The sequence below is a fragment of the Lissotriton vulgaris genome, chromosome 1_1 (genome assembly GCF_964263255.1).
Source record: "Lissotriton vulgaris chromosome 1_1, aLisVul1.2, whole genome shotgun sequence".
Classification (NCBI taxonomy): domain Eukaryota; kingdom Metazoa; phylum Chordata; class Amphibia; order Caudata; family Salamandridae; genus Lissotriton; species Lissotriton vulgaris.
This window is the reverse complement of record NC_141685.1, coordinates 217,966,294-217,979,487: the sequence shown is the minus strand read 5'-3', so window position 1 is coordinate 217,979,487 and position 13,194 is coordinate 217,966,294. Positions and strand designations below refer to the sequence as shown.

The 13,194-nt window shown below is 41.3% G+C and overlaps 1 protein-coding gene across 5 annotated transcripts in view; it reads right to left on the bottom strand.

Moving 5' to 3' along the window:
• LOC147740927 (uncharacterized) overlaps positions 1-13,194 on the bottom strand; it is a 364,072-nt gene that overhangs the window by 317,271 nt on the left and 33,607 nt on the right. For all 5 annotated transcript variants that reach the window (XM_086936051.1, XM_086936065.1, XM_086936062.1 and 2 more), the window contains exon 2: positions 5,061-5,090. In XM_086936051.1, coding sequence (XP_086792177.1) covers positions 5,061-5,090 — 30 coding nt within the window. The remainder of the gene's footprint in view (positions 1-5,060; positions 5,091-13,194) is intronic.

The following is a 13,194-nucleotide window of genomic DNA, read 5'->3' as shown; positions in this document are numbered from 1 at the left end:
AGCAGGTTCCAGAGTTCGACGGCATGTCTGTGGACGGAGCGGGTGTTGAGCAGGATGCACTTGAGGTGGTTGTTGCTGGTGCCTGGTCTTTTTGGTGCGGTGCAGGTCCGGAGGCAGGTGAACTTGCAGGCTTGGCAGCTGAAGGGTCCGTGGGTGCGTTTTGGGGTGGCTCGGTAGCAGGCGGGGTTCTGGTCGGGATTGAGTGCGTTGAGGGTGGCGACGTCGTAGGTCAGTCGTGTGGGCTGGCCTCATTGGGGGCCAGGGGTCCTGGCGCTGGGCGCGGGCCAGGCGTGGACAGGCGCAGACAGGCTTGCCTTTGGCACACTTTCGGCGCACAATTGGCACGCCCGCTGCGCGTGCTCGCTGCGCGTGCTCGCTGCGCGTAAGCTTGGTCCCCGCCATAAATGGCGAAGTGGGAGGGAGGAGCAGCTGGGAGGCGGGAGCGGGGCGGCAAACAGGAAGGGAGCTGGATAACAGAAAGAAAAGTGGGCGGGCCGCAGGGGAGCAGCGGCGGGGAGTGGGAAGACTGTCGCGTAGGGCTGCGAGGGAACCAAGGAAACACGAAAAAACAGTCACAGGGCAACAAAATACAAAAAACAAAATACAGAATTAAGGCACAATACTCAGTGGCAGGGCTGGCTCAGGCAGCAGCAGTGGGAACGACTCGGGCGCACACACGGGGGGGCCGTGTGGTGGGTGGAGCAACCGGCACTGAGAACAGGGTCAGGGGTCACAGCTCACCACTGCGCAGTCCCCGCCATAAATGGCCAAGTGGGACGGAGGAGCAGCTGGGAGGCGGGAGCGGGGCGGTGAATAGGAAGGGAGCTGGGTTACAGAAAGAAAAGTGGGTGGGCCGCAGGGGAGCAGCAGTGGGGAGCGGGAAGACTGTCGCACATGGCGGCGAGGGAACCAAGGAAACACGCAAAAACAGTCACAGGGCAAAAAAAAAAATACAGAATTAAGTCACAATACTCAGTGGCAGGGCTGGCTCAGGCAGCAGCAGTGGGAATGACTCAGGCGCACTCACGGGAGGGCCGTGTGGTGCGTGGAGTGACCGGCCCTGAGAACAGGGTCATGTGTCATCTTTATAGCGAGTAGCAAGCTATTCTGGAACTGAAGATTAGTGGTTAATCAGGTAGTTATTGACTATTGTTGGGTATTGAGATTAGTCATGTGCTCCAAAGTAAGAAATTCAATGCATTTTCTCCAGTTTCTTTGTTGTAAATTAGAATAATAGTAGTTAGGTATTATTATTAGTAGGACTATGTGGGTAACAGCAAATAGCTGGTGAGATGAATAGATAGGTGACAAGAGATGAGGTATTGTTAGTTTGAATATGTATGTTGGGGGATGAAATGTGTGTGAGATTTTTAAGTTACATAATTAATGGTGGGGTCAATGTTGTTGTTGTCTCGTCTGGAGATAAGTAGGAATTCCATTTTTGGGTATTCATTGTGTACAACTATTTTGATTTAATTTTATATATATCAGAGGTCCAGCAATCATGCCACTATTTGTAACACAACTGATTAAATGCTATTGCATTGTGACATAACATTTACGGTGACCCAATTATAAAGAAGAGAATCAAAATCCAAAGTAAAATAAACAACCCAGCAACTCCGTAGGCTAAGTACAAAAAGAAAAGAACGAGGGAAGTGGTGGGGGGTGGAAGGAGGGGGTCGGTTGACTCTTGGAGAAAGGATCCTAGATTGGTCTATGGTTTGGATAGCAAATCCCCTAAGCATGTTTTTATCCAGTGATATATTTTTCTTAGACTGGTCTGGAATGTGGGAACATCATTGCTCAATGACAATTTTAGGTGTAATTGTGAGTCACCTGTGTATTGGTAGGTCTTAATGTTGGAAATGCTCCTAAAAGTTCAATATACAGTTTGAATATAATCAGCAAGAGTGTGGATGCCTTATGGGAGGATGAGTGGTTTGCTACATTTATTAATTTAGTTCTGCCTTTCAGGAAATATTGAACCATTTGAGAACTGAGGGCCTGATTACAATGGTGGCGGGTGGACTGCCAACAGGCTGTCGATGGCGGACCGATCACTGACAGCCCTTCAGTCTGACTGCCGCATTGCAATGCTGGCATTTGGACCCACATCTGTCGGACGCTAGACCTCTGGATCTGTTAAGATTATAGATCCCAATGGGTCAGCAGTCGGATCAGCATCCCTGAATAGCAGTGGTCCTGAGGCAGGCACTGCCCTCGGGATTACAATATGCCTTTCCAAACACAGACATGGAAAAGTTGTCTGGAAAGGATTGGGGGCCTAAACATGGCCCCCATCTGCCGTGGGTCATTGAAAAGTTGCTGTGGGGGCACTTGTTGTACCAAAGGGTCCAACCGGGTGAGCAGGTGTCGAACATTGGCGCACTCACCTGTGGTGTCCCCCAGGGCTCCGCACTGTTGCCTCTCCAATTCAAGATATACCTCCAGCCACTTGGAGCCACACTGTTGCGCATGGACTGCCAAGTATTTAACTATGCAACAACACGCAACTGATTCTCCAGATTGATAACTCCCCTCAAACCCACACCCATGTGCAAAACATACTCAGATACACGGTCAATTGAATGACATCCAAGTAGCTAAAAATTAACCCTGACAAAACTGAGGTCCTTTTCATTCCCTCTAAAAATAATATCTGAAGTGACATCTGGCCTCAAGAAATGGATACCACCCTTACGCCAGTTCCGGTTGTAAAATCTTAGGCATCAAGATTAATGCCAACCTCTCTATGGCTACTCAAGTCTCTGTCGTGGTCGGAACATGTATAGGCTTACTGAGACAGCTACAGAGACTTGCCCCACTCCTCTCATCAGTCACACTACTGATGGTCGTGTCAACTATGATCATGTCCAGACTGGAGTATGGCAATGCCATATATGTTGGTCTCCCAGGGAAACTGCAGGTCACCATTAATTGATCAGCTAGACTGACCTTCAGGCTTCCCATGAGAGCTAGCTCTACCCCCCTGCTGCAAAAGCTGCATTGTTTCCCCATTAAACAGAGAGCTAAATTCAAAGGCCCCTGCATCGCCCATAAAGCTGTTCATGGCCAGGCCCCAGTGTACATCAAGGAGCGTCTATGGCACTACGTGCCAGGATGTACACTTCGATCATCCGAGGCAGGCCTCCTGGTCCACCCTCGGTTCATAACCTCAACTAATGGTGGCAGAGCCTTTTTTGCTTTAATTCCCCAACTATGGAATCGTCTGCCTGAAAATCTCTGCAAGGAACCCGCACTCCTGCCTTTCAGAAAACAACTCAAGGCTCTGCTGTTTAGGGAGGCTTTGGATACAACATAAAATCCCTATAAGCATTGTTCTGTAACTGCTGATGGGTTTGTCTACCTTCTCATAGCGCTAAGAGACCTTACAGTGATTTTTCGGATTACAAATCTGAGTTAACATAACATATTAACCTACCTGTGCAATGCACAACATGGTGCATGACACAGGGTGCACAAATGTGAACAAGATGCTGCGCCGCATAAGCATGTGCTGCAGCTCTTTCCCATGGCCACAGTATGCCTCCGGCATGTTTCTGATCGCCAGCCCGTCAGTCACATTGTGATGCAGCAGTCGTACCATCCCCATGCTTGTCAGGGGTCTACTGACCGCCAAATAAGTGGTGGGCAGTCTGACTGACCGGCATCATAATGATGCCCTTAGTCTCCTAAGCCCATCCTTTGTTCCAGGGTTTTTTGTTGCAGATCATTGCCTACTGTGTCGAAGCCTGCCGACAAGCAGGAGGCAGGCTTTACCTTCAGCTAGGATGTAAAGAATGTAATTTAGGACCTCCAGCATTCCAGTTCCAGTTCTTTGTCCTGATTGTGAAGAGATTAAGAGGGATTTTTTTGCTACTGTGTAGTTATCGTGCCACATTTTCCTCTATATTCTTACCCAGTAATGGGAGGTTAGTGATAGGTATACAATTGTCCATGAGACATGGATCAGCATTGGGTTTCTTTAAGAAAGGTGATGTTTAGCCTAGTTGCTGGTGGTTGGGACAAATTCTGGAGATAAGGATGCATTGATTAAATCAAGTCAAATATGGGCACACAAAAGGAAATGTGATGTGGTCCTTGAGGTAGTACTTGCGACTTAGGGGCAACATTTTGCATCATAGTTGTGTCAGAATGTTCAAATTGCAAACCTAGGACTTCGGGTCAGGGAATTTGCATGAGATGAAAATAGACTTTGCAAGGCAGGGTTGTACTATTTGCTCTTGCATATCAGGAATATTCAAACATTGGTGAATGAAGGCTTTTGAAATAACAGTAGCCATGAATCTTGCAGAGATTGTTAAATCAACTATGAACAGCCACTATTCAACACTTCAGCTGAAGTAAATGCTTTGCCCCTACTTATGCCGTTGCTATAACCAAAGGTGCCAACAGTTGTTTAGAGGATAAAAACTGCGATGATGTTGATCTTCAAGCTTAAATGATTGGACTCACCAAAATAGATTAGTTGTGTTTTTTCATCAGATGATAAAAAGGAGGGAATTGAAATATTGTTTTTAAACATGCTTAACATACTACCAAAATCTTTGCATTATTGCACATTAAGTGACATTTTAAATTCACTGTCTTGTTTTCTTATATTATTCCCTGATCATTTAGAGTAACAGTTCTAGTAAATTTAGCCTTGTTTTCAACTTGGCGAAAACAAACTACTAGTTTAATGAAGTCAGCTTTCCACTGTACTCCATTGTATCAAGTGTTCAATGCCTTCTCACATTCTTCTAAGGAGAAGAGCTGAACTCCTGCTTGTTAACTGCAATCTAGAGATCACGTAACATCATGTGTCCTATAATCTGCTTGCTCCATTATAGAAGTGTGTAATTGGAGTGAATGTAACATTATATGCTGCAACAGCCTTTTGCCTGTTCCTTCCACAGTAATTCCTCTGTAGGCAAGAACATTTTGTTAACATTTACAATCAGATTATACTTACAACCATCCATCGTGAGCTATGCCTGACTTGGAAAATGCTACCTCCTCTTTTCACTAAATCAAATACATATAGATAAACGTACCTGCAAGAGCCAAGCTGCACCATGGAAGGCCTGGAGAGGAGAGAAGAAATAAAGGCTGTTATTGTCAGGAGGTGGGAGAGAAAACAGAGGAGACGGCTAACACCAAATACTGCTGAGAGACAACCCAGAAGAGGGAAGACCATGGACCGCGGAAGAGAGATGTACTGGAGAGAGCTGAGGAGGAAGAGGAGAGAGTGGAGACAGCTGAGCAATACAGGGGTGAGTTTGTAGACCACCACTGAAGGGAGGGCAAGAGAAGGATGGGAAATGGGAAGAGAGTGCTGCAAGCAGAATGGGAAGATAGGAGGCTATGGACAGATGAGGAATGAGAGTGATCCGATAGAGTGCAGAGGACTTCTTGTAAGCAGAGCAAGAGGGCTAAGAACAAAGAAAGACATTAGGGACTGCTACAGGAGCACAACAATTACTAGAGATCACCGGTGTGTTAACTGGATGAAGTTGAGATCTAGGAAAAAAACCTGAGAGCATTCATGAAGTAAGAAAGGAGAGTAATGGGCAGATGAGATGGAAGAAAAACACTAGAGAAAACATAGAAGTTCCGGCATTTGCAGGAAATGCCTGAAGAGGAGCCTAGAGAGAGAGAGGTGAAAGAAAGTGGAATCTGATAGTTAAGGAGTGATTACTCTAGAAATCTCTTTGTAAAAGAAGAAAAAGTGCTGAAGGGCAGCATGGAAACAAGTGAGTGAAATGTGAGACATTGTAACCACTGAAGAAAACAAAGGAGAAACAAGACAGAGCTGTGAGAATGAAGACTGGAGAAATATGTGGATTGAAAGGCAGGCGCAGGAAAGTAAGAATCATTTTGAGTGATCCGAGGTAGGTTGCAATGCACAGTTTTAAGTTCAGGAGGAATATTCTATTCCCCTCATCTGAGAAGTGCACTCCATCTCCTCTGTAGATATTAAGAGGTCATGGTCTGGCAGATGCAAAAAGGTTTTCACCAATGGTATCAGTTGGTGACATCTCAATCCTCTCTGGCCAATCCACTTGATTTCCACATTTGGTAAATCAAGGTTGTGAAAATTTCTGCAAGCTGCATACCTTTGAGCCCAGTGGATGTAGCTATGTCCAATAATCCAGACAGAGTACATGGTGAGAGTAGGTTCTGGTGCAGTCAGATGAAGTGTGGGAATGAAATGGCAATTGGAACAGTAGGAGTTTACAAAAAAATAATTGTGGAGTTTCACTGCTCTAGAATCACAAGCAATGATTGGTGGATTCAGATAGTTGAAAACTAAAAGTTAAGGTGCATGGTTGTGTTTTGTGAAAGAGGCAATTTGAATGGTTAAGAAAAAGTCATTTAAAGAAACATTTCACCTGATAAGCTGGTGTATTGAGAGGTCAAACATCCTTGCTGACTTCATTTGCAACATTGTAGAATAAACTTTTGAACCTTAGAGTTCAGTAAGGAGGGAGTTGCTATGATAACAGGTAGAAAGGTTTGAGGGGGGAAGGGTGTTGGTTTGAAAATAGTGAGGGAAGAGTTTTGATTGGTTGAAATGAGGCATATGTGTGTAGAATTAGAGGTTTTCTGTGCCAGTCATGGTTGCAGTGTCTTGAGTGCATACCTTTTGCTCTGCTAAAGAAAAATTGGTGTGTGTGTCTGACACTGTTCCTAATCTCCCAAAGCATTTGTAAAGGTATGTCATGATTCATTTAATTTAGATAGAGACTTGTATGCTCTATGGAGAAGATTTGGAAGCAGATTGTGTTTTTTAATGTTGCTTTGTGTCATGTTTTTTGATAATGCTTGGTTAAAACATTTTGCTACATAGAGGAATTGTCTTTTGTGAAATAGTGAGGTTTCAGTAGTGAAATTGAATGATTGTACATAGGACCTGTGCTGTGTTTCTAGAATGTTATTTTAAAAACGATTTTGGGGAAAATGAATGGCTTTTATATTTTTGAGAAGGAATATATAGTGTCTGGCTCATTAAATAAATATATTTGAAGCTTTCACAATGATGTTACCTGCGTTACCTCAGATTAGAAAGAAGAATGAGCTTCTTTCTTGTTGGTGTGTGTCATGTTTTTTGATAATGCTAGGTTAAAACATTTTGCTGCATAGAGGAATTGTTTTTTGTGAAATAGTGAAGTTTTAGTAGTGAACATTGAATGCTTGTACATAGGACCTGTGCTGTGTTTCTAAAATGTTATTTAAAAAACGATTTGGGGGTAATTGAAGGGAAGCAGATTGAGCTTCTTTCTTGTTGGTTTGTATCATGTTTTTTGATAATACTTGGTAAATAGATTTTGCTGCATAGAGGAATTGCATTATATAACATTCAGAAGTTTCACTAGTGACATGGAATGCCAAAACGATTTTGGGGTAAATGAATGTTTTTTATATTTTTGATCACGATTGAAAGTAAAGATGAAACATGTATGGAATACATTGTCAAAATGTGTATGTTTAGGAACATTATAGTTCAAGTTGTGACCTGTGCTGTCCGCAGTGTAGATTGCCATTAAGTGTGCTTTTGCACTTGCAGCGTGAATTTTGTTAGAACTGATATAAAAGAAGTCTTTGAAGGAAGGCTACTAAAGGGATGTTGTATGGGCTTGATAGACGTTTTATTTAGTTTGGTACTGCACTCTACAAATAATGAATGAAGAGTCAGTTGACTTCTGCCTGAATAAGACCAAGTGGTGATGAATTATGGTGCACTGAGTTAGTAGTACCTTTGGGGCTGAGCGTGTACGTAACCTGCGATGATGCGTGGTCCGGACAGGCCGCACTGGGGGTAATGGTTTTTGACTACTGAATTTTCCCTTAAAACCATTATTTATGGTGTACTGAGTTAGTGGTACGTCTGGTGTTTAGCGTGTGCTCACTCTGCGATGATGCGTGGTCTGAACGGGTTGCATTCAAAGCATTGAATGTTGCATACTGGATTGCATGTACTTTGAGGGGAAAACAAAACTACCATCGATGGTTATTAATTGTTCTGCAAACTAGGTCTACTAATTGCGCTCCATAACAAATTAAATGATTGCACTTCACGCAGTGCATTCTAAATTTCTCAAAATGGGGACGTATGTTTGGTGGCGATGTTGCAGATTGGGAGCATTTGGTTTCCTTAACCGAGTATAGTCTCTTACACAATTTGCATTGGTACTAATCTTGAATTGTAAGCCCTACTGTTTGCAGTATAGACCGGAGGCAGTCATCAGGAAGGGCCCACAGCCATGTGGCATTGACTTGAGCTGTAAAGAGTTAGCGGTAGGTGTGGCTCTCAGCATCTACGCAGCCAGCGATGATGCGTGATGTGGGCCAGCCAAACTGGGAGCAATGTTTTTTCCTAGTGAATTCTGTCTTAATAAGGTCACGAGGAGATGACTTGTGATGCAGTGAGTTAGTGCTACCTGAAGAACTGAGCATGTGCGCACCCTGCAATATTTCGTGGTTCGGGCGGGTCGCACTGGTACAATGTCTCTTGCCTACTAGAATGCGTCATGTAAAATCGGCATTCCACCTGAATTGGAGCCCTCACAGTGTAGATTGAAAGCAGTAGTCATAACAAACATCAAGAAATTCTTTTTGTCAATCCTTTAACAAAATTTGAGGACATAAAGTACATTTATCTCTACCTTAAATAAATCAAGGCTAAATTTCATGCTGTCCATAGTATAGATTCAAATCTGAATTGAAGTTGTGACCCCAGCTGTCCACACTATAGATCGAAGGCAGTACTGAGCAAGGATATGGACGAATGATTTTTGTCTCTTATCTTAACAAAAGCTGAACACACACAGTATAATTGTCTCTGCATTAAATACATCAAGGGTGAATTCCCTACTATCCGTCGTGTAGATGCAAAGTTGAATTCAAGTTGTGTACCTTGGTGTCTGCAGTGTAGATGTGTGGCTCACTGGTTAGAAGCGGCAGACCCTGAAGCAGAGATCAGGCCCGGGACCAGGGTTCAATTCCCGACGCGGCAGGGTCTAGGCTCAATGTCCTGCGGACTTGATAATTCTCGCTTCGGCGCCTACTCTAATCATGGTTCCCACGCTGCAACTCTGGGCAATAGCTTGCTTAATCTTCACAACTGCCTCAACAGTGCTGGGATGCCTAGCTTCACCCTGGGGATGCCCAGGAGGGGCATCTCACAGGCAGAGCCAGAAAGGGTTCCACAGCCTGAAGCGCCGAGATACCCTCATGGGTGAATCAGCGCTATATAAATGAATCATTTACAATTTAATTTAGATCGAAGGCAGTAGTCGATACAGAAATAAGTCTGTAGTGCTGTTGCGCTGAGTTCACAATTGGCCTGTATCGAGGAGGCACGTGGTCATGACCGCAGCCACGTGGCAAGGTGAGGACCTTCGCTGTGGTAGAGTCTTTTCTCTTTGCAGAAGTGAACGACACTCAAGGTGTAGGCTATTTATTGAAACTCTTACGCTGGATTTGCGTACGTTGGATCGGCCCACTCCACTTCTGCTTCAACTGGGGGAGACAACACAGCAACATGACCGAGATATTCCTCAGAGTCTGAGATAATATGGTTGCGTCTACTATGCAGTACACACGTATCAATGGTATATCTACATATGGAAACATTTTTAGCTTCTATAGTGAGTTGTGTATAGCATTTCACCGGTAGTCTTGGCATTGTGTAAATTACTGTTGATGTGCGAGTTCCTGCCCTTAGACATAGTTGGTTACCACATCTCTGAACATTAAGCTAGTGTGCTGTTGAGGGGATGTATTATCTTGGGAGGGTCCGTTGTCCTGTTTTGCGCTGCCTCTGAGGTAGTAGAGGGAGAGGGGTGAGCAGGGGTGGTTGTAGTAGTAGTGACACTGGGTATTGTGATTTTGTTGGGTGTCGGAAGTGTATAATTAGTACCTCTATCACTTATTGCTCTTTAAATATTGGTATGAGTTGGATGTAATTCACGCAATACATAGTCAACATCCTTACACTAGTTAAATATTGATGTTAATTTGTTAGTGGTAAGTGAAACTATTGCTTGTTTTTTTTAGGTAGCATTGCAGATTTGGTTTCTTGTTGAAAATATGGGGAAGTGGTCAACATTATAATTATTAATTGTCATTTAAAAAACCTTTGAAATTCAATGAAAAAACCATAGGTTTCAGGCAGGTTATATTTAGGAATTATAATATACATCTTTTTTTTAAATTCACTAAAAAACCATACCTTTGAAGCAGGTTATAGTTAGGAATTATCATTTAAAAAACCTTAGAAATTCACGTAAAAAACATAGGTTTCAGGGGTGTTATAGTTAGCTGGTCATTTCACTCATACAAAACCATTTAAATTCCTCCGTTATAGTTAGTTCTGGTAACTATAGCTCGTGCGCCCGCAATGCTGATGATGTCACATATTACTTAATTCATGACATGGTCAGTGACATCACTGATGACATCACTGCTGACATCTGAAATGAAATCACTGATAAGATTACTGATGACATCATCTACGTGACAATCTGATACACCTCGTGATACACTAGTATAACCTTTTATCACTCACTGTAAAATACAGAGTACCATATTTGAAACCATTGACACACCAATACCAGTTACTACATACCCACTCACCGATTCCTAAGTTTACACAGACAACCGACCGTTCAACAACAGAATCACTTACACATGCAGTCACTAATTATTAGAACACAATGAAATGTACTTATACATATATATAGATATTGACACATGAGCAGTCATCTTATTGGGTTATGCAGTCATTCTACTCACTCATGAAAAAAATTAATCACACTTACATTCACTGACTTACACAATTATACACACACCTCATTTTTCAAACACATAGTAACTCATAGTTAATATATTAAAAAATCCCTATTACAATTATACACTCATTCATATAGTCACTCTCACAATCACCGACTCTTACATATACCTTTTTATATACACCAAGTCTCACATACAATGATTTTTACATTTTTTTACTTTGCTGAAGATGTACAACTATAACATATCTTTGGTCACCAACAACTCATAGTTAATATGTTAAAAAATCCCTATTACAATTATGCACTCATTCATATAGTCACTCTCACAATCACCAACTCTTACATATACTTATTTATATACACCAAGTCTCACATACAATGATTTTTAATGTTTTTTACTTTGCTGAAGATGTACAACTAAAACATATCTTTGGTCACCAACACACAAATAAATACCCTCAGTCACCCAAACAACTGTTTCCACATGCACTCTTAAACCTATACACTTAGTCAATCAAACATTCACACATCTATGCATAAAGTTACACACAACCCATCCAACCACATACACAAGCTCAGTGTCCCATACAAATGCTCACCTAACTAATCAATTACTAATACACACAATCATGTAGTTAGTGACAAACTGATACAGCATGTTATACAACAACAGAGACAGTGATGCACACATTCACATAGTTTAGTTTCTAATCCATGTATTAAGTGAGATACTTTTAATTACTCACTTAAACAGACAGTCAGACATCTAGTAAATCTTCCATCCAGAAAGTTATATATCTACTCAATCTTCAATACAGATTGGTATATATATATATAATACATATTTAAATTTCAAACTAAACCACATTCACTGGATGATGTCATCAGTGATGTCATTTGAGATGTCATCAGTGATCTCATTGACCATGTCATGAATGATGTAATATGTGACATCATCAGCAGTTCATTGCAGGCGCGCAAGTTATAGTTAGCAGAAGTAACTATAACGGAGGAATTTCAATGGTTTGGTACGAGTGAAATGTCTTGCTAACTATAACACCCCTGAAACCTATGTTTTTTTCCGTGAATATAAGTATGTATGTAATATATATATATATATATATATATATATATATACATATATATATATATATATATATATATATATATATATATATATATATATATATATATATATATATATATGCGAAAAGAACTCCTGGCTGCCAAATACAAGGCGGGCAAAATGCCGGTGCGGACCTCTTCGAAACTCCTTTAAATCACGGACCACCACACAGGATCAAAGTGCATGCAGTGTAGCTCATTTATTCAGCATAATGACACAAGTGTCTTTCTTTGACGCGTTTCACTCCAAGAAGGAGCTTGGTCACGCAGACATTGCGTTTTTAAAGTGAATTAAAAGCACAACCAGCTTTAAAAAATAAACTGGCCGGCAACAAACCAACAATACTGAATACAAACAATAGACTATGGCAAAGCCACAAACATTATAACGTTACATCCTTTTCTTTTCACAGAGAAGACCCTTTCAATATTTTTGTATGTATAATTTGTGCAAATATTGCTAAAGTGCAGTTAGACTTAAAACTAAATCATTTATCATAATGATAAAAAATTAAATTGCACAAGCAGACATCAGATCATTCCCCTAAAGTAATCACGGCAAGTGCCCTAATCATCGGTCCATGGAATACAATTGATAAATCAATTCCAATTGAGGACATTCAAAACATTTTGACATATAATAATTGAAGAAAAAATAAATGGACAATTAAGCATATCGTATGTGACCATGTGAAATGCCAGTGCACATATCAAAGGACACACAACCCAAAAACCTGATAATATATACAGATAAAAGTGCTAATGCAACTATCAAGGAACATCATACAGGAAAAAAAGCATAAAGTCCATCGACTAAAGTGCTAATGCATATATCAAAAACTTGTTACACAAGGGCTTAGGTGTAAAACCATAAAAAATGCAAATGCATATATTCAAAAAAACACATTGCAAGGAAGGCCTGAATAAATACATGCTAATGTCTAGTCAACAATGGACGTGAAAATAGAAAACCTTTGTAATATTAAAATGATCAAGTTGCGCCATTTTAATGGTCTAAAGCGCAAAAGTGCTTTATAGTGGTGTCAGTAATGTGCAAAAAAAGGGCAACAGTTATCAAAATGGGAACAGCAGAAAGGAGGCTCCTAAACTAAAAACCTCCTATTGATAGAGTTGGAAAGAGAACAGCCTTTGCTAAAACAATTTCAATTTCATAAATTTACATCTAAAGTGAAGTTTACAAGTATAAGGGCTGGCAAATAATGAAACCAAATGGGGTAAAATGCAAGTTTGTAAAAACAGATGTTAA